This window comes from Thunnus albacares, chromosome 9 (assembly GCF_914725855.1).
Source record: "Thunnus albacares chromosome 9, fThuAlb1.1, whole genome shotgun sequence".
In the NCBI taxonomy this organism is placed as follows: Eukaryota; Metazoa; Chordata; class Actinopteri; order Scombriformes; family Scombridae; genus Thunnus; species Thunnus albacares.
The window spans coordinates 21445231-21472071 of NC_058114.1; the positions used below are offsets into that span (position 1 = coordinate 21445231).

The window sequence follows — 26841 nt, forward strand, 5'->3', positions numbered from 1 at the left end:
TTTGTAGCTCTTATCTGGAGTAATTGCAGTTGTTTAGGGCTACAGACAGCAACTATTCAGGGGAATCTTTTTACCAAACAAACAGAAAAGCATCCACTTGCTAAATACAGCAATATCTTTGTATGAATGTATGAATATTCCCAAATGACTTACTGCTAAATGAAAACAAATACACAATACTTTGTATTCAAAACACATTTAATGAAAAACATCAATCAAAACTGACAATAGTTTTAAAAAGTGAAGAGGAACTATTCTCAGCAGCAGTAAAGGGTATACATACTTTCACAGACCCAGACTGTGATTAAATAGTTTTTCTACACATAAAGTAAATAATCTGGGCTACAAAACAAGGTTAGGTTGTTTGGCTGGCTACTCTGATGTGGGTTATAAGGGTCTGCAGCTCCTGTAGTCTGGGTTCCAGCCACTGTGGAGGTGGTTCAGTAGTTTTGGCTTTGCCCTCAGTGAGAGCCTGAAGGGCTTTCAAAGCACTCTCAGCTGTCTGGATGTAGCGGCTGTACTCCTCTTCTGCACTAGTCTCCTGCCGAGCTCTCTTAGGGTATGGCTGAGGAGGAATAATAACAGGGAGAAAAATATCAATCTTTTCATGAATCAAATTCTTGCTTACATAACATGATTGTATTTCACATCACATGAGACATGTCTTGTACAAATAAAAATTTGACATGCTGAGCAGGAGAAATAGGATTAACTAAGTTTTTACTGAAGTATTTTGTTAAATAAATACACTAAATGAAATAAATAAATACTTTATAGAACTCTTGATACTGTTAGGGGAAGTTTAGACTGAGCTTAGGGAAATACTATTTACTATAATATACAGTATATTTGGGCAATAGAAACCACCGACCAAAAGTGGGGTTCCAACCAAAAAGCACAATTTCAACCCCACTGGAAACCATGATGTCTGGTTTGTGGCCAGGGACTTCAATCATGTTATCCCTTTTTTATTCCTTTTTTTTACTTTTTAAGTGATTTCTTCACTGTTAACTATCAAATCAAATGATATAAAATAATGATCAATATAATCATCCTCCAGAATTCCCTGCTTCATATGATGCCATATACCCTCCCTCCTGTTCATGTGGTGAACACAGTCATACTCACCAGCTTGGACAGTATAAATGTGAAGCAGGGACACTACTTACCTCCGAATCAGCAACCACTTCAGCCGCTGGTTTGTTGGAAACATTTGCTTTGTTTTTTTCCAGCCTTTCATTGTGTTGCTCAATAACCGGCATTTCCAGCTTGAGCCTCTCTAGCCGTGACTTGACATCTTCCTGTGGAAGAACAGTCTACAAAAAAAAAACATGGACTTGTTCACATTCTTCTGTTTTATCTTAGATAAACCTTCATTACAATGTGTTGGCATCTCTTACCTTGCTCAGATAATTCACCACTTTGGTCTTGGTTTCCTCTACACACAAACTCTGGGAGATTACCTCTTCATGGTTTGTTATCTTAAATGCCAAAAGGACACAATAAGTTTATGTTAATATATCAACAGTTCATAGGGCTATGGGTGTAACATTAGCAATACCTATGAAGTTCTAGCCACACCTCTGCAAACTGAGAAAATGCCTCCAGGGCGTGCTGATTCAGCAGCCAGGACTTGTCAGCCAGCAGAACTCCAAACAGGCTACTCAGTCTTGGCAGAATTTGACTCTGTGGGATCAAACAGTTGAACAAGAAGGAAAATAGATATTTTATTTCCACTGTACACTTCAGAATTCAGTGAAAACACTTACTGATAATTCAATTTTATTCATTTAGTTTATAAAATGTAAAAATGTTGACAAATGCACATCAGATGTTGAAAATACCCAAAGTAAGCATTTCCCATGAGCGCCACTGCCTAACATTGTAAAATCTTGGCTAGTGTGTGCGAGTGAAAGAAAGACGCAACTTATATTCAATACTATTTTGCTTTGTTAAACACAGCTGTTTGCAGGATGCATAGCAATGAGGTAATGTATCTGTTTGTGACTATGTAAGATTAATAATTGTAATATGATGGTGAAACAAAGTAAACTTTGTTTCAGTACTGTTCATACACCTAGGTTACATGTAAGGCTGCACTCACACCAAATCCAGCAATGTGGCACTTTCCCATAGGGTTGTGCTGAGATGTGGGCATTTATTTGAGCTTTAGAACGTAACGTGTTTTGTTTTTTACACACTTGTGGGTCATCAGACATCAGGAAAACAATTTTCCTCAATAGACCATTAGTCAGTAGTGCAAGAGGCTAGGGAAGTAAAAATCCTCTTTAGTGACCATTTGGTTTCAGTACCTGGCTGTCAGGAGGGACCGAGATCGTCCCCAGAGAAGCAAGGAACTCCAGAGCAGCCAACAGCAGCTGATCTGCACACTTCTGAGACACCAGAGCATCCACACACGACAGAGCCTGGGACACACAACAACAGTCAACAGAGGTATTCTACAATCTTTGTGTATTTATTGTGAACTGTGAAACTAACAGCATACCTGACAAATGACTTGAGGTTCGATGTTTTTCACTAAAACAGCTGATATAGACAGGAGCAGCTGCAGGGTACACTGGAGCACAGGGTGGGTCTGCACCTGAGGGTGACAGGTTACAGGGATAATAATCACAGCCATGCATTCACACTACACCTGTGTGTGTGTGTGTGTATGGATCTCACCTGGTCTGGACTCATTCGTAACCAGAGCTGCGTGACTATCCTCATTGCAGACAACATGCACTGTTCCTCAGGAGATGATTTCCCTCGAACCACCACTAGGAGGGATAACAGCACCACGTTCTAGAGACAAGAGGGACTTCGTAAATATAACACTTGTGAATATTTTCTAAATCAAATGTATCCATCCTTCTTCCTGGCATTGTTGACTTGGCTGGAATTCTGGAAAGTACACAAGTATAGCAGCTGGCCAATATGACCCTGAGGCAGAAGACTGTTTTTCCTTTAAGAAGGAGTTATTTTAAGAATTATGAAAAGGACACCTAATGAAAGGACACATTTATTTACCATGAAAAAAATCCACCTTCACATGAACTTGTAGACACTAAATGCTAAATTTCCACTTGATCTGAGCCATTCTGTTTTTGCCAATAATGTTTTTTATCCTGCATGAAGTGCAAGATGGGTATTGTGTTATATCAAACCTCGTCCATCTGGTAGTTTTAATTTAAAAATGCCTGCAAAGTAATGAGATTTAGTGCATTAAGTAACACCTATACTATGCTTTAAGGCATAAAACCTGTGAAATAATGAGAACATCCATGTTACATCAAAGGGACAATAAATCTGTTACAACAGTAATACTATTGGAGAAGATTTTGGCTCTCACTTCAATAAGCCCTGAGTGGTCAAAGACAAACAAAGGAGAGAGGTCATTTAAAACAATCTTATCTGTCTGTTCTCTCCCAAGGGAACAAGCTTATCTTACACTTAACATCACTTGTGGTTATGAATTGTTATTAACTTTCCCTTCAGTGCATGCAAGGACATATGCTGCAGCCTTGCACGTGATGTTTGTTCCGCCTTTCTCTTCATGTATTCCAGTAAATGGAAATTAATGGTATTTACCCTTGTGTCCAAAAAAAAAAACGTCTATGCAGAAATTACACGAATGAGTACGAGGCCATCTCCATTTTCTCTTAGGAATTTTGGAATTGCTTGTTTTGTCTTTTCCTAGTCACGGTGTTGTCACTTGAGTTCAAAGCAGACATTAAGCCAAGGCTAATTTATGCTAAGTGGAGGTAAAAATCACTGACTAGTGCAGATTACTCAGGGTCAGAGGTCGTCCTCACCACTTTGTCCACTTGGCCCAGTTTGTACCCTCCGTTCTGCCAGTCGGTTAGAACTTTTTGAGTAAGGGCAATAATGTCGGTCTCTACACGGTGACGGGCATCATGTGAAAGAGCTCTGAGGAGGACATGACGCCATACTGGAAGGTTTTCCACCTCACATGGGAGGAAACGTTCCACCAGCTCCATCTGGAAAAAAAAACAAACACTTCTGATGTATGGTATATAACTTTATTGAAAAGCTATTACCTTGTTTAGATTATTCTAGTCTTTTTTTAATTTAACATACACAATCAACAAGCATCAACCAAAACCAGAAACAAGAACTCTCAGAGCTATCAATGTAAACCTGTGGTTTTGCATGGATTGGTAGAGAACATATACAGTATGTTGAATGTAAAAATGACTGTATATAATACTATAATGTCATGATTTTAATTTTTCTAATGAATTATTTTGTTTGGCTGTTTTAACCTGGATTTAAAAGTCTAACCAGGGACGCTGGCTACTTAGTGGCTTCAACTGGACACCCTCTATACATCACATTTGTTGTAATTTATTTTTATCTGTATGGTCCCAGTCAACCAAACAGATAAATGAACTAATAAAATAAAATAAAAACATGCGCTACACACTGTCACAATTCAATTCTGAGTCTCTCCATTAGTGATGAAAGGACAAAGAACTTTCGTGGCAACAGTCTTGGACATTAGATTTTTCTACAACGTCCACATAATTTCCATTGTTCATCACTCTTCAAAAGCTTTCTTTAGCTTACATTTTATTTGGTCTTTCAAATGTTAACAAATATTCACTGCACTGTCAAATGTGATGGTGGTAACTGTGTGTATTCTGTATTTATGTGAATTCTGACACAAAGTTGTTAGATATATAAGACAATGACGATGAGTTCATGAAAATTTTTGTGTCATTTCTAACCTGGTGATTCGGCGTCATAAGGAAAACCATGCGTCTGAGTAGCATGCCCAGGTGGGACAACTGATAACACTCTGTGGTGCAAGATTTCACCTGAAGGAGAAGAGGGAGAAGCAGAGAGGAGGTGAGGGACAGTGTGAGTGTCAGCGTCGAGGCTCAGGAGGAGTTAAATCACCAGGACATCAGGATAGAAGGAAGGTGAAGAACTGAGGCAGGGGGACAAACATGGAAATGTGTGGGATCCGACTAAATCTGATGACATTATGACGCAATGCGAAAAGTTAGTCAGTCCCCATGGTCCAACACCACCAATTGTCACCTCTGTTGGGGTGCCACAGAAAACAGTCAGCACCCCATACTAATCCATAACCCTACAGAGAGAGATTAAGGGATGTAGAGTTATTTTAGAGTGCTCAGTAAGAGGTCATAGACATGGAGACACATCCATGGCCTTGTGATGTCCATCCAAGATGGTAAGAAGTAAAATTTCAGAAGCGATCCTATAAACTGTGTATAATATAAGACTACAATGTAAAGCTCTACTTCATCATTCATGTCTTAAAATGGGTTTTACAGAGACATTTCTTGTGTCGTCTCTCTCCCTTAAATGGAAATAAAACATGAACACAAAATACAGTTTATGTATCACCTAGGGCTTATTTTCATTATCAATTAATCTGATGATTAATTGTTGTCTATAAAATGTCATAAAATTGAGAAAAATGCCTGTTATAATTTCCCAGAGTCAAAGATGATGTCTTCAAATGTCTTGTTTTGTCTGATCAATAGTTGGAAATCCAAAGATATCCAGTTAATTATCATGTATCATGTAAAGCATCAAATCTTCACATTTGAGTAGCTACAGCCAGCAAATTTCTGGTGTCGGTGTCGTGATGGTTTCTGTATTAAATTATTTTCCTTGTCTATACACACCAGCTTAGCAATGAGGAGGACATGATGTAGACAAAGTTCTGCTGTTCCATACCTATAAACAGAAATGAGAAAATCAGCAGTATGACATATTGAGTGCCAAAACAGTTGATAGTTCACAGAAAACTGTTTCAAATAGAGATGCCCTGATCAAAATACAGATGCACAGTAATGCAAACAATATATGTGAATACGCCTGTAAATTATAGCATTAAAAATGTTGAATGCTCGTACTATTAAAGTAAAATCCACTGTTAGACATGATTAATGGTGAAAACTTCAGCATTACTCCTCATTCTCACCGTGCTGCAAAGCACCACACATCTGTTGCCAGTACAGCTGTCTGAGTATCAGCCTGCAGTACAGCATCGGCCAAACAACACTCCTGAAGAGAAGAGATAAAGGGGTGGGGAGATCAGAAACATGAGAAAGGATGTAACAGACATAAACGAGGGAGGCATAAAAAGCAAGGTTAAAAGAAATTAGACAAAAACAGAAAATATGAAAGTGAAAGAATCCTTTGCATTGAATGAAGGGAAATCCCACACCCAAACACTACAGGAATGTAATAAAGATATCCAAAATAAACAAATTAAGGTTTTTTTCAGCCAATGTTGGCTGCATGTTGAAAGGCAAAAAGGGAATCTGAAGACCACATATTGGCCAATATTTGTTCTCGGCATTATCACATGACAAATATTTTTGGCAAGGAGCCCTCAAATTTGTTTATTATTATTTTTACAGTCAATCAACTTTTTTTTTTTATTAAAGTTGACAGAATCGGTGAACATTTTTGAATAGCAAGACCAATATTGACATGCAGTATCTGTAATAAGCCAATATCACTCAACAATATCTCCTGCCAACACATCAGTCTGTCTCGTAAAATACCTTTGACCAAGAAAACACCAGTTATCATTAGAAAAGTAACCCACAAAGTGATAAAGTCAAACTTATGGCAAGCACCCATTTACAGATGAGTTTGAAGGTAGATCAGGTTTGAGTGAAACTCATGAAAAAATTGACAGAAGGCACATCGTGTGTGTGTGTGTGTGTGTGTGTGTAGAGCTCACCAGCACGGGAAAGTACACTGGAGGAAGCGCAGCCACACTGGCGCAGAGCTGCACACAGACATGGTGGTGCAGAGTCACTTGGACCTGGGCCTGACCCTTCATCATCACCCCTGGCAACAACACTGGTACTTTACGCTCAGTATAGCAACACCGAAAACTAGTGAAAATGGCCTGATAGAGAGGACGCCTGGAGACAGAGAGTATGGAGAGAAGTTTAGATGCATTTTAGACATAAAGCCAGTGTTAAAAAGAAAGTTAATACTGCTGATACAATGCTCCTGTCAGCTTCCAACTTGTGTATGATTCAAAATATTTCAGTTGACAACCAAAAACCCCTTTTATTACCTAGGTGTCTCTTCTGAGAATTGGCTGCCAGTGTACCAAAGCTGCAGAACCTCTTCTGGTTGGGAGGCAAGCTGACTCAGGACGCTCACCAACAAAAGGCACTGAGGAAGCACATGCTCAGGACTTAACCCTGTGTACAGAAAATGTTCTTTTGAGTAACAGATTAGAGTCAGCAACTGTGTATCCTCAAGGGCCCTCAAGTTGTGTATGGCAGGACAGTTTGAGAGCCCAAACTGCTTACTGTAGCGTGTTTGTGATGTGGTGTGTGGTATCAGTGCCATTGCTGACCTTATTAAACATCATTGTCCAAACATGATTAATAGTGTCTTTTTCACTCACACAATTTTGTAAAGCTTCAAGAACAAAATCATTTATATTTCCATGGGCCTAAAATAGAACACAGGGAGCGAACATCTCCACTTATACTTAAGATGCAATGCGTAGTTTAGGCCTGTTACTTTACATAGAAGAATGATCCCGACCAGTTCTTAACAGTGAAAACAGAGATTTTTAAGTTAGAAAAGAAAAGAGATCACCATCATCAGATCAGGACTTAGTTTTGGCCAATATCCTGAGTTGTGGAATCACAGTACTCTCACAAAGGAGAAATTAAGTATAACTGACACTCACTCCATTTTTGTGTGTGGTATATTTATCAGTTTATTTGACAGGGTGTACACTTTACTGTAATTAAATGTGCCAGACTTAAAAGAAAATTTTCATCTGTAGTCCCAGGGCAGATATTACACAGTGCAACATAAGTACATTTTGTATAATTTATAGTATTTGCATGTGGAATGAAATTGGCACACAGCTAATTATTGAGAAAATATATAAATAATGTCTCCATAACAAGAGGAAAACAGGAAATCCTCTATTAACTCTGCAAAAGTACCTGGAAAAAAGGGCAAACTAAGGACAAACTTCAAACTCACGCAGGTCCTGCTGGAGGACAACTTCAGCAAAAGGCCTTAAAGGCAACAGCTGGATCAGGAGGGCATCCATGGGGACCAGAGCCGCCACGTTCAGCTCTTCGGACAGAGTCGAGGGCAGCGTTGGCGCACTCAAGCTGGGAGGGAATTTACTAAAAGACATCACACACGTCAGAATGTAAGTTTCCACACTTCTCAATATTGTTAACTCAAAAGATACGTTGTGATCTAAATTTGCTTCTTAAAACTAAAGCCAAACCACATGTACCTGATGATCTGGATGTAGAGTTGATGAAAGCAGCTACAGTACTTTGTCAGAAAAAATTTGAATTCCTGTTAAAAGGAGGAATATGATGGAATGTAAGTTCTACTACTTTGTATTGTGGTGCAGAGATTTAAAAGTGTATTAGAGTGAGGATGGTTGCAAGAAGACCCTGTTTTTCAGTACCTTTATGTAATGGACCAAAGTGTTGGCAAAAAATCTGCACATCTTTGCAGTTTTCTGGAACAGCTTGTATTCTGGGCTTTGTGTTGCCTCCTATAAAAAGAACATAAGAGCATGAACACGAAAAGGTGACAAAGATCAAGTCTACTATTAACCTTTGCTTAAAAACACAAGTCACTTCTGAATAAGTACAAAGGGGTATAACACAGGAAATATCGATCATTTAGGATACAATTAACAATAACTGACACAGAAAAATGCACCATTGTGGTGACTCAGGTTGGTTGTCAGGTCAGTAAAGACAAAAATACATTGTACTGTATTTAGGTCCCTGCATTTACATTTGATATACTGATATATAAGTGCAAAAGATCATACTCAAAAATAAATAAAAAAATATTACAGATTTCATAGGAAAGTATAACTTAGGTAAGATATGCAACAAATGCATGTTCAATACTCCTGCACCTGTTGAGAGCTGCTGACAAGTTGTTTTTTTCTTTTTTTTTTAAATTACCAAGTGTTTGTTGAGAAATGCCAAGCAAGCATTCACATGGCTTTCCTACCTGCAGATCAGCATGTTTAATCTGTTCAGCCAACTCCACGGCGCTGTGGAAGGAGGCCAACAGGTTGTCACACAGGCTGTTGCTGATATCACCGTGATGCAGATGTTCCTCCACCAATGACTGGTACTTCAGACTCTGTCTGAACAAGAGTAAGCAATGTTTAAAATCAGTCAGTCAGTAACCAAATTCATTAACTATGAAATGTATCCTACTAAACACTTGAAACAAATTAACTTATTTAATATGACAGACAATATGGCATTAAAAAAAAATATCAACATGAGTGTTTGTGGTACTGACTTGATGAGGAACTTCCATGTGTTTGCATGCAGTGCTATGTCCAGGTTAGAGATCACAGAGCAGATATCCAGGAGGCTGTGAATTACTGACATAGATAAAACATATATAGTTTTAGTGAATTGAAGATTGCATTTATACATACGTAACATACTAGAACAGCCATGTTCAGTCCTCGTGCAATGGGCCTGCTAGTGAAACCTGTACAAGCTAGTGCACGTGCTCACTTAGGCACATCTGCACACACCACAGGCACTGCATATGTGCTTTTTGTTTATCTTAGCTCTATCATTACTCAGTGTGTGACCCAGATGTGTCTTAAACTACTTGAACTCAAATAACAAAGAGCATGGCAGCTGAAACCAGGGGGTTTACACATAATGTAAACACACACCTGTAACAACGTCAGAGACTTCCTCCTCTGAAGCACTGCTGTCCAGAGAGATCCTGTCCAGCAGCTCCAACAGGCCCTTCTGGAGGGAGTAGGCCTCCTTAAAGAGTCCCTGCAGCAGGTCAGCCACCAGGGATAGACGGCCACAGTAAACCACCTCACTCTCCTGCAGACAACATGTACGTGTGGTTAAACATTTTCTTTCTTTTTTTTTTTTTTATAGATTGCCAACAGAACACCCCGACTTTTTACAAGGAGCAGATCAGTTTGCTGCTTGTTTGACAGGAACAGAAAGTGGTAATAACAAGAAAGATAAAAATGCTGACAATACGCAAATCTTGCACCACTTAAGGATAGATCTAAATAATGTTTATATTCTTTTATTTTACTCACAATTATTCTAATTAATCAGTAAACCTTACTGTCCTTGGCTCATCTATGGTGGATAATAATATAATTATCTTTATCAAATAATTCTGATAAATAATAAACAAGATAATTGTATTATTAATAATGATTAATAATCATTACCCAACCACCTATCAAAATATTTAGCCATAATTTATGTATTACTACACAGCACAATTTAGGATAAAACATACTATATTGCATGAAAACCATGCAATACAGAGTTAAAATGCACTTGTCACAGCCACTGGTGACCTGAACAGACCGACCTTGCAGTGCTGAAAGGTATCTCTCAGAACTTTCAGGATACAAGTCGGTAAGGAGCGGATAGCAACCAGGTCAGGGGTCTCCTCAAATGTGCCAACGTGACGGACACAAATGGATAGTGCATCAATTATCTGCATCATCGACTGAAACACACAGTGAGATCCTGTCAACATATTATGTAAGCATGGAGTGAGAACAATGTTTTTATACTAAACATTATATATATATTATATATATATGTTTGTGTGTGTGTGTATATACATATCATACACAGAATAAATGTATAAAGTACTCATTTTATCATTTTGAAATATGCAGCATTGCAATGTAACAACTAAATCAGCCACAATAATAATTAAAAATAACAATAATAATAATAATTAGAGGATTGCACTCAGTAGAGTGCAGACCTCTGTCAGATCTACGGCGGCGAAGATAACAGAAACAGGGAATTATTCATGTCATGCCTAACTTTAGTGGATCATAACATATTGGGTATGGAATTAATCAGAAGATATTCTGTTTCAAGATGAGACTAAACATTTCTGTGGATGTCACTGAAATGTTGTTGAGCCACAACAAAGGCGAAAATGTGGCCTGCAACAGACTAGGTTAGCCTTGTTTTTAGCCCAGCTGATTGCCAGAAACGCCTTTTGCTATGTGGTAATGCATATTGTAAAATGGTGAGGACTGCTGAAAAGACGAAAGTCTAAGCTTTACAATAGGCCCATAAGGAATGGTGTTATAAAATAGGTTTTTCAGTAGTAGTACGCAAGATTAGCTGTAGACAGATACATACATGCACACGCATGACCAAACGCATAATATTACCTGCAGAATATTCCTCAGTAAAGCACACAGTTCTGTGTTTTGACTGGACAGCCCCCCGACTTGAACCAAGATTTCTTTCATCATGCTGTCAAACATTGTCACTGCCTGCAGACATTTGTGACAGATCACAAAGACACATCAATACACTTTTGAAGGAAGATGTTAATGAAGCAGTAATTCACAAGAAAACAAATCCTTCACATGGCAAAGATTCAGCAGGCCTAATTAAAAAAAATAACACCACCTAAAGTAAAAGGGATTCAGGGTGTCTACCAGTTCCAGCAAATGAGCAAGTTTAAAGAAATGGCATCCCCATCAGACAACAGTGCCAACTAATATGAAGACAAAATGCATTGTTTACCTTTGGTAAGATCTTGGAGAAGCACTCATCTTCTAGGTCTGACAAACCAATATGAGGGAGGAACATGTCTGTGATTATCTTCAAGATACCTATTGGGATGTTGCGTTTTTGAGACAGTTCATAGTTAGATCATAAATTGTACTAAAGGCATGAAATTACAAATTGTGCAATAAAGAAACTTACGTATATGATCATCCCAACTTTCTGACTTATGATGCAAAGAGTTCAAACAGTCAAGGGAAACCACAGCACTGCAGCACATCTTTTCCACTGTAATAAAGTTATTGTTCTACATTTGCTAACCTGCCACTAATGTCTGGACTGCAATAATAGTAGTAGTAATAATAAAAAATTGGCATGAGGAAAACAGGTTTAACTTCTGTCACTAAGGAAATACACTACTTAAATTGGACTTTATCTTATCATTTTGAGAGGGTTACAACAGTTTGGTTGGTGTCTAATATTATTGCTGACTGATAGAACAACTCTAATGTAATTTATGATGCCAAACATTCACTGGTTCCACTATTAATTCAATTTATTTTATTTGAAAAGGGACAATGTACATTAATCAACATTTACCAAATGTTAATGTACCTGAGTTAGCCAAAGGGCTTGTTTTCATTGGCAGTCCCTTTGTCTGATATTGTTAGGCATCCTAGAATAATAAAAATAACACAATATGTACAATTATACATAAGTGTTGTATGAGGTGAAGCCTACAGTAACCACTATATTATACATCTGTAAATAATACATATACACTAAGCAAAATTGCCAAACATTCACTGTTTCCACCCTCTCAAATGTGAAGATGTGGAGAAACAAGCAACTGTTGAATTGTTGAAGGGTACGTGTGCCTTCTGTCCAAAACTGTGTTCAACTTGTTTGATAACAGGATAAACAAATATACAATGCATTATTTTGTTTTTCCGTTTTTTGTGTGAATTTAAAAAAAACAAATAAAAACAAAACAGAAATCTATGTGCTTTTCCAATGAAACCAAAACCAGAAAACAACTTGTTTTTCGCTTTTAATGTTATATCTACATTATGTGCCCCTACTGCATCTCTCTTCAAAAACATTGTCAATGGCTATGCTTGCTATAGCCATAGATAGATAGAAATCATGTTCCAGCGGCTATCCATCTATCCATCCATCAATCCATCCATCCTATAGAAAGCATAGAAATTGACAATGTTTTTGTAGAGATGCAGTAGGGGCAGATAATATAGATATAACAATAAAATCTGAAAATGAAAATGAAAAGTTGTTTCCTGATTTGGTTTCATTTTTGTTTAAATTGCCAATTTGAAAACAAAAACAAGAAAAGCATGTGGATTTTCCATTTCTTTTTGATTCACACGAAAAACGGAAGAGCAAAAGAATGCAACATAGGCCTATTTGTTCATCCTGTTTTCAAGCAAGTTGAACACAGCTTTTCACGGAAGGTACACCTACCTTGAATAGTGATGGAAATATTTGATGGTCATTAATTATAAAAATAACTTAACTGATGACAGACAAATAGATGAAGACAATGAATCATTAGTTGCAGACATATTCTATATGATTCATAGTAACAGGCATCCATCATTAAAAAGACAATGTCATAGGTATTTGTTTTCAGATCACTTTTTCCATGCTTTCTCAAATATTTCAAAACTTTGCAAAGCCGGACTGTACCCATCTGTATGAGCAATTACTTCAAAGGAATGAATTAAGTTATGTTTGAGAGGATATGGCAAGTTTCGGCAGGACAGACTTGAGCTCCTGGCGGCAGGTTTCCTGACTCCACTGCACCACCTCGTCCAGGAGAGAGGTGTTGGTTTGGGACATGATGACAACAGGCGCCGGCGGAGGTCACCGCAGCTGTCCAAACGACATTAATATCAAGTGAGTCACTCCTTCATCACTAAGTTTAGCTTCGACATACTTTCGTTTCTCGTTTAACATTACTGTTTAGAGAGGAGGCGCCTCGCTAGTCAAAGTTCAACTGAGACTACCGTGTTTTAATGTGTTTGCTACACTCACTGCTTCTTACCATGAATGTGAGCCGTTATCTTCTGTTTCGTGGTATGAAATCATACAAACATCCCTACGAGTTGGTTTCTCCCAACCTCTACATCTGCAGTTTTGCGAACTACAAACACCGAAAAGTAACGTAAAGAGCAAACAGTTGAACAGATATTCCGCGCGCCATTGTTTGAGTCGGATGTGACGTTCTGACTACGTTTGCTCATCTGCTCTCAGTCTGATTGGTTGAAAACGTTCTTCTGCAAAGAGTTAAACCAATCACAGGGCTGAATGACTGCAAAGCGCTGAAAATAACAACTGTCACCATGAAACTATGGGGATCAAATGAAAGCTGAAATATAAATAGATTAATACACATGAAAAGATTATTACATGTCATGGGTGAAGTGAAGCCTCGAAAACCTCCAATCTTCAAATAATGCAAATATAAGTGAATATTTTAAAGACATTTTCATTTACTGTGAAAAAGGGGAGTGTTTCTATTTATTTTTATTTTATTATTTGTCCCTTGTCCTAAGTGTAAATTTCATAACCCTTACAAAATGGACATCACATAATGAAACATGATATAGAAATATGATAGAATTTTAGGGTAGATTCACACTAAGAAACGCTGCTGTCAGAATATTACTTAAACAGCTGTATGTATGATGAATCCATAAGCTCAAAGGCAGATGTGAACTGTTAAACCTTCACACATCTGGATTTATACAGTCAAAACACCCAAAAAATTATTGGTCAAGTTGTCTGCATTGAAAAAAGAAACCTAAAGATCCATAGAATAATGTCACAGGATATGTCAGACTTATGTTACACGTACTTGTGATATATTATATCTTATACTGGGCTTCAAAATGGCCAGAATGAGAAGTAAAAAGGTAAACTTCTTGACGAATGCAAGAATTTAACAGAGCATAATAATAATTATAAAGCCAGACTTCAACTAATTAATTAGCATAAACAATTATGCTTTTACAGGAATTAAAAAGCCAATGCAGCAAGAATAGACAACAGACATATTTGGTTATATATTGTGATTAAAATAATGATATTAGATGAATTTATGACAACATATCAAGCTTACATGACCATATAAAGAAGGAAAGATGGCTTTTAGGATACATACAGCCCTACATCTAGGGAGGTAGCAGTCTCCATCCTATCAAACTGGGCAAAACACATTATCTTGGTTTGAGAAATTCCACTTCAGGCTACTTATACATTGTGATCTGGTGACAAAATCTACTGAGGCACATCATGGGAAATATGATAATGAAAATCAATATATTCTAGTTACATACTTTGTAACTTGATATAACTGGACATACATATGTATATGTGTGTATATATTTATATATGTTTTTATACAGTGCATTCAGAAAGTATTCAGATCCCTTCACTTTTTTCACATTTTATGTCGCAGCATTATGCTAAAATCATTTAAACTCATTTTTTCCCTCATCAATCTACACGCAATACCCCATAATGACAAAATAAAGCAAAAACAAAATTTTAGAATTTTTTGCAAATTGATTAAAAAGGAAAAACTGAAATATCACATTGACATAAGTATTCAGACCCTTTTCTATTACACTTGAAATTTAGCCCAGGTGCCTTCCATTTCTCTTGATCATCTTTGAGATTTTTCTACAGCTTGATTGGATTCCACCTGTGGTAAATTCAATTGATTGGACATTGATTTGGAAAGGCACACACCTGTCTATATATGGTCTCACAGCTGACAATGCATATCAGAGCAAAAATCAAGCCATGAGGTTGAAGGAACTGCCTGCAGTGCTCAGAGACAGGATTGAGTTGAGGCACAGATCTGGGGAAGGCTACAAAAAAATTCTGCTGCAATGAAGGTTCCCAAGAAGACAGCGACCTCATTAATTCTTAATTATTTTATATATATAATGCTGAATGCTTGGGGGATCTGGTGGCTCTGTTATGCTGTGGGGGACATCTTGCTGGCATAGTTTGGGTCCACTTGTCCTCTTAGAGGGAAGGGTCTCTTGTTGTTGTTCTGAGTCATCATCTAGTCTTATCCTATGATGAAACATTTCTATCCTGATGGGAGTGGTCTCTTCCAGGATGACAGTGTTCTCATCAACAGGGCACGAGGGTTCACTGAATGGTTTGAGTATGAAAATGATGTAAATAATGCTATGGCCTTCAGTCATCAGATCTCAACCCAATACAAAACCTATGGGAGATTTAGGACCGACATGTTAGACAACGCTCTCCACCACTATCATCAAAACACCAAATGAGGGAATATCTTTTGGAAGAATTATGTTCATCCCTCCAGAAGAGTTCAGAGACTGTAGAATCAATGCCAAGACCCTTTGAAGCTGTTCTAGCAGCACATGGTGGCCCGACACCTTACTAAGACACTATGTGGGTTTTTCCTTTACTTTGTTACCCAGACGGTATACCTCATAGAAAATATTTGAGATGTATAAGAACTTTTACATTGTGTTAAAGTTATTGGGAAGGAATCTGGAAGTTCTGTTGGCTCTGACTTGATTGCCCTATAAAATCAGTGAGCTATTGTTTCTCTGATAAGATCTTGAACTGTGACGTAAACCATCACGCCTTTTGTCTCCGGTTCAGTTTCCTGGCAGCTTTAGATGTTAGGTGCTATCGCTATAGGAAGGGGCTAACTTCTTGTTTAGGAAACACAACTCGACACTGATGCTTATCTCTTTTCAGATACAGTATATTGCAGCACCGCTTGCATTGTGCTTACATTTGGAGATAAATACCAGAATGTATATGTGACAGTTTCCCGTACCACTGAATCAGGATGATCACATCCCATGCAGAGCTGATAATTATGATGCAATTAATAATTCTATAATTAAAATAATTAATAATAGATTTCTTTAGTTAATTATATCATACTAGTGTGGCCTAAACTTAAAGCTAATAAATACGTTATAGGGAAAAAAAATCCTGTCGATTACAGTAGTTATTCTTAGTAGTGGTTATTGCAAGATGATAGAAAGTATGTTTCTGATGGGGTTTTTTTGTTTTGTTTTGTTTTTTTTATTACTTCTCAAATATTTTTTTTCACTTGCCTTTTCCACAAGGAGGTCAAAGGGCAGCAGCTCTATTGATTGTGTTGAAGTGCACTTCAACACAGATACTTGAAGAAATTGTGGACTATACTAGCTTCTCCATCATCATGACACCATTGTTCTATCTGAAACCATGAATGTCTGAACCAGAGAGTATGCTTTTGGTGTAAGACATTTTTTTAGAGAAATCAGAGAATAAAGTCAACCTAATCTATCATCTGAAAAGCTCATAAAAAATAATAATTTCTTTTTTTTTTACAATATAAGTGAACATTACTGGTAAGTACTCCAAAAGTAATACACAACATTCCAGGGTAACTGAATCTAAATTCAAGAAAATGTTATGTCAAATTATGATGAAGGCTTCCTACTAAATTACATCATGTTTCCCTTTAACCACACAGACTGATAAGGATTCCATTATGGTCAAGACTATTTCTTATGAGAAAACTCATTAGACTCTTAACTGGAGCACATGTGTTTTCCACAGAGACGAGTGAGTCTAATGCAGTTATTTCTTCCTCTCAGGCTGACCTCCCTGTTTGCGGATAATGGATAGGTTATCTGTTAACAGGAAACTGGCACCGGCTTTAGGGTGAAAGGGAGGATGATTCTTTTGAATGGAGGTTTCTCCGGTATGTCAACAGTAGCTAATTCTGTTCATACATTTGGCAGAGTTGTGTGTCACTTTTCCTGTAAATGGCTTCTCTATAACTTACCAATGAGTCATAAGCAAAAAAGACAGGAATGGCTCCACTGCTGGAGTACACATACCTTTTAAAAACCCAGTCTACCTCATGTGGGAAAACCCTGGAGAAGAGGATGTAGACTCCATTGAGATAGACATTGCAATCTCACAGGAAAAAAAGTAAATACTTTGTGTACTCATGTATCATCACTTGTTGAAAACACACGTAAGAATTTTAGGTTTCTTATTTCTGTATTACTGTATATGATAATAGCAACGAAACTGTTCAAAATATTAGGAGCATCCAGTGTGAATTGTTTTCTGGTGGGCTTTGCAGTTTCCAAACTGATGCTTAATAACATGGTTCATGAAAGGAACTCATGAAATTTTGTTCACACTTCCTCCTGACTTCAGTAATCTCCTGACTTTTCCTCTAGCACCACCATAGGGTTTTTGGTTTTTAGTGAAATGTGTCACCAACTATTGAATGGATAACTATGAAATTTGCTACAGATATTTCTGTCCTCCTGAGAATGAATTGTAAGAACTTTGGTGAATCCTTAACTTTTCACCTAGTGCCATCAGGTCAAATTATCAATATGTCCAATACTCTGATTTATGAACAAATGTCTGCAAAACTAATGACATCCCCATAAGCCTCAGCTGCACTTTGTGTTTAGTGCTAATTAGCAAATGTTTGTATGCACTAACAAACTAAACTAAGATGCTGCACAGTACACATTATACCTGCTAAAGCAAGTTTATCATCAAACTGGAGAAAACCCTTGAAAGCTGAAAATAGAGGTGAAAGTAAAGTAACAAACGGATCAGGCATGTAATTATTTCCGTCTGACTCATATCAGGCTATTTTATTCCACTCTATATTTGCTTTCGTTATTCTTGTCAGCATTTCTTTTTCCTGGTTTTTCTTTTGCAATGCTTATCATTTTTTAGCATTACACAGAAATTCAAGTGTATATCCGTGTTGACACGTCAAAGCACCCCTTATCTGTTTTTTTTTTTTAAAACATAAAACTTTCCCTGTGAGCAACAGGATATGTTTGTTATTCCAACTGCCCTCACGCCCCCCTTCCTGTATGGATTTTACGCTTGGCACACTGTCTCCATTTCTGATGAAGTGAATCAAACAACGAGTGAAAGTGAGAAGAAGTCATCGTATTTTTAAGGGGATTATGCTTACATTTAAACCACTTTTTACGAGACTGAAAATGATAACATCTGCAAATACGTGCAAATATTTTTTTCAAAAAATTGTTTTTGTGCCATCAGAGAATAAAAAACAGCAAGCAGTGAAACGCAGAATGGTGTTATTGAATTAAATACAAGTTGTACAGAGGGGTGATAGCATTAATTAGTGGTGATCATATTGAAACGAATACAATTCAGCGGACATTTGAAATGAGATGCAGGTGTATGATCTATTTAGTGTCGTCACTGCAGGTGACCTCATAGTCACTGAAGGCACTCTTCAACTTCTCTGCAGACACAGAATGGTCTGCTTTACCAAAGCCCTGAAAATAACAGAGAAAGCAAAAGACATTCACATATTAAAATATTATCCAGTATGCACAGAAGTAAAAACTTGGTATCCAATCCACATTAAAACATTTGCAATCAAATGAACTCACAGTTGATTCTCCAAACACTCTTATTTTTTTCGCTTGGCTGTTGTGCTCTATCTTCCCTCCTCCAAGGCATTTGCACTCCATTCCCAAAGCCTCCATAGCTGGACTGACCTTCTCAAAAATATGATCTGTAAATAATTCAAAAAATGTCCATTAATGAAAAAATACAATCTGGTTTCACTAGTTACAGGAAAGGCAAATAACAGCAATGATCAAATTTAACAAATTACTGTGGCATCATTTCATCTCCTGCAGCTGATGCCTCCATTTTTTGCCAGTTTGTAAATATTGGCAAACTGTTGCTGTCCGTGGTGTGTGCACTGTCACCGGGATTTATGCACAGTGCACGTTTGCACGTTGCACTCTAAGAACACTATAATGGGTCAAATTAGACATATGCCGCTGCAATAATAATCATCATCATCTGTGTTGCGTGTTATATCTCGAGCTGAACTGACGCACTTGACGCTCAGCAGCAAACTACATTCATGAACTTACTGTGGTACTGTGCACTTTTTGTGCCCCGGACAATGTCTTTATGAACATCGCCATCTTTTACTTTCACTCTGACCAGTATGTACTTAAAGGTTCCCTCAGGATCAATCTCCACATCTGGGATTTTAGTCAGAGCGTCTGCCATCGCGACTGTCACTTTGCACCAAGCACCGGACACTCTCAAAATGCTCAGAGGTCTTCCGACGGTAGACAACATGGTGTGCTCATACCATACGAATGCCTTATTTGGCCGAGTACGTTTATTTCCTTAAAGGGACAGACGCTCTGCAGCCATACTGGATAAGGCAAGCTCGCACTAGCGACCCCAAATGGCAGCAAGATGGAAGTGCTTGAATTACAGCCTTCAAAACCAAGAAATCGTGCAACCACCGTAGATTAGCATCAGTTAAGGGCCGTTTACATCAACCAACCTACTTCATAGCAAGGGAAGAGACCAGTTTTCTCTGCAGATTGTTTTCATTTTATCTTTAATTTGTATCTTCCTGTGGCCAGAGAAGATTTTCCTCTAGTGTCCGTCAGGGAGGTCAGAGGTGCAGGGATGGATATGGTAGGGATGTAGCTTTTTTGCTCAAGGACACTTCAGCAGGATGGATGTCTTTTTTGTTGGAGGTGCTTGAACCTCTGGCTATTTGGATGGTCTCATTATCCAGTCATCCAGCTCCTTCAGCTTTTAATTAGGCGCCAAAACACTCAGAAGTTCAAGAGACAGTTGCAAGCCTCTCCTCAGGGAGGGGTTTCCTGCTGCTGCTCACAGCAAATAAGACAGTGAAGTGATCATGTCCTGAGATGTTTTCTGTATTTATATGTTGAATTGATGATATATTCCTTCATAATATTAGACACAAAGTTCAATCAAAATTCAGTAGGAGATTTATTATTACGGACACACATAGTAGTTTATAACAGTAATAGTAATAATAATGTAGTTGTAGTAAAATTACTTACATAAAGTGATTTTTTTTTTATGTTTAGTCAGATGTTGAACCCCTGAAACAAAGTTAAATGGGCTTCCTGTTAAGAATATCCAAACAAAGCTGAAAGTGAGTTTTTCCTTTGGGACTTGTTTTGTATGAGTTAATTCAAGAGTTCATATTGTTTGTCAGGGGAAGGGGTGTAGGTTAAGAGGTGTCAAGCAACAGCGGTTACTATCCTGTGCCTCAGGTCAGAAAAGAAGGATATGAACTGTCACATCTAGTAACACAGGCAGTCAACAGGCGCCTCTGCTTCTGCTCCTGCACCACATATTTCCTGTCCCTGGACGCTCATAAAAAAGATACCAGTAAAATGTTTGTTAACTGCCAGTGCATTGTTTTTTTCCCTTCTTTTGAGAAGTACAAAAGAAGAGAGCATCCGGTTTTGAGAGTGTCTGGAGCTTTTTTTTCTTTTCTTTTTTTTACAATTATCGTTATTTCATTTCATGCTTTCCACCATGGGGCTTTGCTTACAATCTACTACAAACATAAATATACAATAATACCTTGATATAAGATAATAATATATAAAATATAAGACACGTGATACAGGACATGTCTTTTTTTTAACTGTGAAAAGTGTGTTTCAGTCTATAGATTTTCTGTTGGCATTCTTTGTACTACTTCTAACCTAATGAATCATCATGCACACTCATGAAGTCTAAACTGGTCCATGTTGTTTTACATTGTTTTATCATTAGTGCTGATAACACTCTTTGCTGTCATTTGGTGAGCAATATCTAAAATGTTTAAATCCAAATAAAAGGAAACTGTGGGATTATCTTTGGGACTGTAAATATCTCTCAGACACACTCTTCCTTATTAGCTCACAGGATTTCACAGTTTCCAAAACAGGCAATTTCCTTCTCAGTCGCCTTTCACTTCATACATAGGGTAAGATAAGGAAACGTTTTTTATGTTGTGCAGTTTATTTTATTTTGTTACAGTGTTCTAATGTGCCATGTTTTACACACATTACATTAGCACATTTTGTAGGCAATTATTTCAATCCTTTCCTTAAGGGAAGGTGCTGATACAACAATTTAAAATACTCCATTACAAGTAAAAGTCCTGCATTGACAAAAAAAGTGCAAGCAGCAAGCAAAAAGCAAAGTATAGCAGCAAAATGTACCTAAATATGCAAACTACTTATTAGGTAGAATGGGCACTTTCCATGTGTAATATTATTACATGATTTATATTATATATATTTTATGAATTCATTCATCATATGTTTGGGATGTAAAATAAAATCTGAAAAATGACCCTCTGAAATGCAGTGGATTAAAGTATAAAGCAACATAAAATAGAAATACTCAAGTGCCTCAAAATTTTACTTAGGTGAAGATACTTGTGTAAAAGTGCCTATTGACAATAATAATGACAATAATATTAACAGAGAACTCTGTTTAAAACAAAGGGAATTTTTTTCCTCATAGCAAGTAAGTACAAAGGAGGTAGGGAAAGTTTCCAAGGCCTCCGGTGGGATGGGACAGTTGAGGGAGGGGAGTGGGGAATTCCACTGAAAAGTCCACTTGTAGATGACTTCCAGGAAAATAGCTGGTGAGGTGCATAAAAGTGGGCAGCCCTGATTTCAAAACCCAGAATCATCTTATCCTTAGATGTGCTGAGACTAAAGCCATACTATAATACTTCTGTTGGATATCACACACCACTTAAAATGGTAAGTGTTGAGGTTTGCTCAGAGAAAATGTCTTCATTGTTTGCCTGTGGTCAGTGATGCATCTATAGATTTACCTTAATTTATCTTCTTTTTTTTTTGTTTTATTCTCACAGGAGTTCTGCTTTGGATTACTTCAGACCCGTGGATCGAACCACTCTGCCTCATGGATCAGTTTGGCCATTCTTTTCTCAAGTATGTAAATCAAATGGAACCATTACCACTCCCAGCATTTTTTTTTTACTTATTTAATTCATCCTTATTGCTCCACCATCTAACATGCATCTCTGTCCTACATCTTCAGTGCTGTGCATGTTGACTAGTGTAGAAGGCTGGTCGTACCACTACTCCAGCAACACCATGAATTGGACAGAAGCAAGAGACTGGTGCATGAATCACTACACACACATGGTGGCCATCCAGAACCAGGGGGAGATCAAGCATCTCAGCAGCTGGCTGCCCAAGAAAAAAGGCCACTACTGGATTGGGATCCGCAAGAAAGATAATGTCTGGACCTGGGTGGGCACCAACAAGACTCTGACACCAGAAGCAACCAACTGGGCAAAAGGAGAACCAAACAACGCCCAGAGCACAACGAATGCAGGGGAAAGTGAGGATTGTGTGGAGATGTACATTCAAAGACCTACAGAGTCGGGCAAATGGAACGATGAAAGTTGTAGGAAAAGCAAGACCGCTCTGTGCTACACAGGTGAGAAAATGTTAGGGATCAGTATACAAAAACTGCCTATTTTAGCTGCCTTTGTTTTTGTATTGTTGTTCATTATCAAGAAAACTGTTGATTTAACTATTTAAAATAATTCATAGCTCAGAGAAATATTATATTCTATGCAAGCCAAATTGAAGTATGTCTTCTTTTCCCAGCTGCCTGTAAGAAGGACTCATGTCTCTATGGAGAATGTGTAGAAACCATTAACAGCCACAGGTGTAACTGCTATAAAGGCTTTTATGGAGAGAAGTGTGAGCAAGGTAAGAAAATACACTGATGGTATTCTTGTTTAAAGTTTATATCACTTTAAGTCAATTACAGCCAGGACTTGATATCTAACTGTGTCTTGTTTTCTCTGTTGGCAGTTGTTAAGTGTAACAAAGACAATGTGACCGACCCAGATAACGGAAGTGTAAATTGCACTGCTAAGTATGGAAACTACTCCTACGATTCCCAGTGCAGCTATTCTTGCGTGGAAGGATACCAGCTGAGTATGCAGAGACCCCTGAGATGCACTGAAAATAAAACCTGGTCAGAGCAGCCTCCTACATGTGAATGTGAGTTGAGTTTTATTGCATTAATACCCACACAAAGGTGATACTGACCATTGTGGCTGCAATTTCAAGTGATCACATTCAGAGCAACTAAATGTTATCATCACAATGAAGAACCCTGCTGTAATGAGTTTTTGATTGGCCTCTTGTCCACAGTGGTTCAGTGTCCGAAGCTGTCCCATCCAAAAAGTGGATCCATGAAGTGCTCCGATCCACTGGGCCCCTCCAGCTACCAGTCCACCTGTGTGTTTACCTGTGATGAAGGCTATGAACTTGCTGGTTCCCCATCTAACACTCTGCAATGTGAAGCATCAGGAGAGTGGGATGCCTCAGCACCGCTTTGTGTTCGTAAGTGCACATATTTCATGTTATGTACCTTTCACAGTTTTGTATTTAAGTCTGAAATCATGCAGGAAAAGCTGTAGGATTTTTTTTTTTAAAGGCTGCAGCTGACCTCTTGTATTCCTCCTCTGGTTTGTAGCCGTCCGGTGCCCTGCTCTCCACCTAGAGAATGCCAGTGTCAGCTGTGGAGACGATGCAGACATGAGGTTCAGCTATGGGAACACCTGCAGCTTCAGCTGTGTCCCCGGCTATAACCTGGTGGGACAGAGCGAGGTGACATGCACATCAGCAGCTAAGTGGAGTGAGGAGATGCCTCGCTGTGAAGGTGAGGGCACACTTCAGGTGTAATCCCACCACCCTCTTTTTATGATTAGGAAACGTTCACTTGTTCTGTGACTTTGTGACAAGTACACACTATATATGTGTTTTTTTTTAATGTATTTTGCTTTTTTTTTCTTTGTTAGCCATCACTTGCCAAAATCCAGAGGCAGAAGCTCACCTGATCCCCAAGTGCAGCCAGCCTTTAACTGAACTGCGGCCAGACTCAACCTGCAGCTTCAGCTGTGAAGCAGGCTTTGAATTGCAAGGAGTGCAAACTATTCAGTGTTCTGAGGGCGGACAGTGGACCGAAGCCATACCTACCTGCAAAGGTATGGTAGCATATCTTAACATAAATCTGTGCTTACAGCACTGTTTATTTACTACAGAACTTCCCAGTCTATTTGTACTATGTAATAACATCTCATTCATCTTTTTTTGCAGCAATAGTATGTCCCGCTCCTGAGGTTCCGACAAGAGGCTATATCAGCTGCACCCCTTCTCTTTCTTCACCTGCTTCTGCTGGGACCCCTCATGCATCTGGTACAGTCTGCACCTTCAGCTGTGATGAAGGCCATGAGCTCCAAGGTGCACTCAGCATGGAGTGTGTACATTCAGGCCAGTGGACCTCCACACCACCAACCTGCACAGGTATACACGTGAACCCATGTCACCTGCACTATTGTAATTCTTACTTATTTGGATGCTCAAAGGTTTCAAGGCTGTGGCCTGTTGTCACATTGCTGAAATTAGATATTCGTGATGGTTAACATCAAAATTCTTGCTGTTTTTTTCCTACAGCCGTAAGATGCCCGCTGCTTAAGTCTCCTGAAAACGGTCAGATCAGCTGCTCAAACAGTGAGCTGGTATACAACTCTCAGTGCTCCTTCACATGCAATCAAGATTACTCATTAGATGGACATGAGCTGCTGACATGCAATCATCACGGCAACTGGACTGGAAAGGAACCAAGCTGCCAAGGTATAACAAATAAATGAAATTCATACTGTATATAAAATTAGATTTAAATACAAAACAAGATTAAAATACCAGTTTTGGTCTCAAAAGTAAAATAATTCACCTTTGATGATGTTTCCACAGCTCCTGCATCTCAGATTGCCACCATTGCCACTAGTGTGGCAGGAGGGGGCGCTCTGTCATTATCCGCTCTGTCTCTGGCTATGTGGATCCTGAAACGAATGAAGCAGAAAGCAACCAAGTTTGAGCTGAACAGGTTAGATAAGCATTCAACTCTCTTAAATCGTACATTTTTTAACATAAGTTTGTTGAATTACAGTGCTCATCTTCTTTTTTTGTCTTTTCTTACAGCAACTCTGACATAGAAGCCCCTCCACAGGTCTACAAAAGCAGTGTTGACAGCCTCATATAGAGCATGTTCTCCAGGGACAACAAAGGATTTGACAAAAGAATTGTCTTTTTTTTAAAAAACAAAACTGTATGAGTCATTACTCACAGTAATGTGAACAGTATCTATTATTTTACATTAGTATGAAACTTAGATGGTTAACTGGAAAAACTCAATGTGTCAGAGCTATCAATGGTGAGAGGAATGTTTTTTCAGACCTTTGCATTTGATGATTTAATGAGGTTTGCTTGAACTTCAAAACTAATCTATGATTTGTTCTGTAATGTTGACATGTGATTCCTCCCAAGGGGAGTTTTAAATTGAACACATTGTTCTATATCTTTATGAACATGCTGGAAAGGTGGCTCTATTCATGTTATTGTAAATGTTACATAACTTTGTGCATTGCCATGTCATTGCTGAACTGTGAATTTCAGGGTTGATGTCAGTATTTATGTACTATTTATTCAGTAGATAGTTATTGCATTTGAAATGTTGAGAACTTTCCCGTTCTTTCTGTATTGCTTTGTTGATTTTTTTTGTTCATAACAAAACTTAAAACCATCATTTACTTTTGGCAAAATTCATTTTTATGTATCTTCCTTTATCATGATTAATATCTGCTGTCTGTTCAACAATATATATTACATAATAAAATATTTATATACTGGTATACTGTGCAGCAGTGTGCATTTGTTGTGTCACTACTATGATTCACCCATACAAGGGTTCAGCTCCACACACACAACAACCCATTCCCACACTTTGAGTAGTGACATTCCTCCTGACTTTGCAGGACATTGTGTTTTTTCAGGGGTCCAGGAAGGACCTTTTCCAACTACAATACAGACCTCTTGTCTGTCTCTGTCACCCTCATTACAGGGGTCATAACAGGATAGTAAAAGATATGTGGGTGAGGAAGGGGAATATCACAGGAGTAATCTGTTTTACAGTTCATCATCATTTGTTTCAGAGTCTTCTATGTCAGCATTTTGAAGGAGGCAGAAATAGATCCAATATCTTACATCATGAGAGTGAAGGTGACAGCGTTAGCTCTCAACATGTCAGAATGCAGAGCAGCAGTGTCACTAAAAACCGCCAAATAGGATACTGAAACACTAGTCACAAGCTACAAGTGGTTTTAGTCAGTATTTTAAAGAAAAAGATGATTTCAATAAACCCAAATTGTTGAAAAAAAGATGAAAACACCCCGTGCACAGCAATGCCTCTCTCCTGGGTGCCGGCTGATGCAGGGCAAGTTACAGAAAGTCAAAAAAGTGTTCCCTCCCCTCCTCCATTAAGACAGGAATATCCAGTC

At 38.2% G+C, this 26841-nt stretch overlaps 3 protein-coding genes across 4 annotated transcripts; 1 reads left to right on the plus strand and 2 right to left on the minus strand.

Moving 5' to 3' along the window:
• Window positions 1-180: 180 nt before the first annotated feature.
• On the minus strand, window positions 181-13826 carry c9h1orf112 (chromosome 9 C1orf112 homolog). Its single transcript, XM_044361530.1, has 25 exons — window positions 13639-13826; window positions 13338-13466; window positions 11778-11817; window positions 11595-11683; window positions 11234-11338; window positions 10405-10545; window positions 9731-9893; window positions 9340-9424; window positions 9040-9178; window positions 8477-8566; window positions 8297-8361; window positions 8032-8180; window positions 7097-7226; window positions 6752-6938; window positions 5981-6063; window positions 5682-5733; window positions 4752-4841; window positions 3816-4001; window positions 2686-2805; window positions 2507-2602; window positions 2313-2426; window positions 1582-1686; window positions 1401-1481; window positions 1170-1316; window positions 181-565 (listed from the first exon to the last, which is right to left on the minus strand). Exons 2-25 carry the CDS (start codon window positions 13431-13433, stop codon window positions 356-358), a joined length of 2763 nt encoding a protein of 920 aa, XP_044217465.1. The 5' UTR covers window positions 13434-13466; window positions 13639-13826; the 3' UTR covers window positions 181-355.
• On the plus strand, window positions 13404-25599 carry sele (selectin E). Of its 2 annotated transcripts, none has more exons than XM_044361532.1 (12): window positions 13404-13490; window positions 22333-22411; window positions 22521-22925; window positions 23099-23203; window positions 23309-23500; window positions 23654-23845; window positions 23979-24164; window positions 24304-24489; window positions 24602-24808; window positions 24959-25138; window positions 25259-25391; window positions 25487-25599. In XM_044361532.1, coding segments are annotated over exons 2-12 (1848 nt in total). In that variant the 5' UTR covers window positions 13404-13490; window positions 22333-22410; the 3' UTR covers window positions 25548-25599. The 2 variants fall into 2 exon arrangements, with proteins under 2 accessions (XP_044217467.1, XP_044217466.1); XM_044361531.1 differs by lacking the exon at window positions 13404-13490 and adding an exon at window positions 22089-22219.
• On the minus strand, window positions 18714-19800 carry si:dkey-51e6.1 (uncharacterized protein LOC558617 homolog). The gene is made up of 3 exons (XM_044361533.1): window positions 19547-19800; window positions 19052-19176; window positions 18714-18934 (listed from the first exon to the last, which is right to left on the minus strand). The coding sequence occupies exons 1-3, from the start codon at window positions 19758-19760 to the stop codon at window positions 18842-18844; spliced, it is 432 nt and encodes a 143-aa protein (XP_044217468.1). The 5' UTR covers window positions 19761-19800; the 3' UTR covers window positions 18714-18841.
• Window positions 25600-26841: the final 1242 nt, after the last annotated feature.

Coding starts and splice junctions, on each gene's coding strand:
- c9h1orf112 (XM_044361530.1), bottom strand. CDS start 13,433: ATGTCCCAAACCAACACCTCTCTCCTGGACGAGGTGGTGCAGTGGAGT. Junction 7,227..8,031: donor TGTCCTCCAGCAGGACCTGC/GTGAGTTTGAAG, acceptor TTCTGTACACAG/GGTTAAGTCCTGAGCATGTG. Junction 5,734..5,980: donor GTGTGGTGCTTTGCAGCACG/GTGAGAATGAGG, acceptor TTCTGTTTATAG/GTATGGAACAGCAGAACTTT.
- si:dkey-51e6.1 (XM_044361533.1), bottom strand. CDS start 19,760: ATGTTGTCTACCGTCGGAAGACCTCTGAGCATTTTGAGAGTGTCCGGT. Junction 19,177..19,546: donor AAAAAGTGCACAGTACCACA/GTAAGTTCATGA, acceptor AATTATTTACAG/ATCATATTTTTGAGAAGGTC. Junction 18,935..19,051: donor GAGTGTTTGGAGAATCAACT/GTGAGTTCATTT, acceptor TGTTATTTTCAG/GGCTTTGGTAAAGCAGACCA.
- sele (XM_044361531.1), top strand. Junction 22,412..22,520: donor TTTGGCCATTCTTTTCTCAA/GTATGTAAATCA, acceptor CTACATCTTCAG/TGCTGTGCATGTTGACTAGT. Junction 24,165..24,303: donor GGAGATGCCTCGCTGTGAAG/GTGAGGGCACAC, acceptor TTTCTTTGTTAG/CCATCACTTGCCAAAATCCA.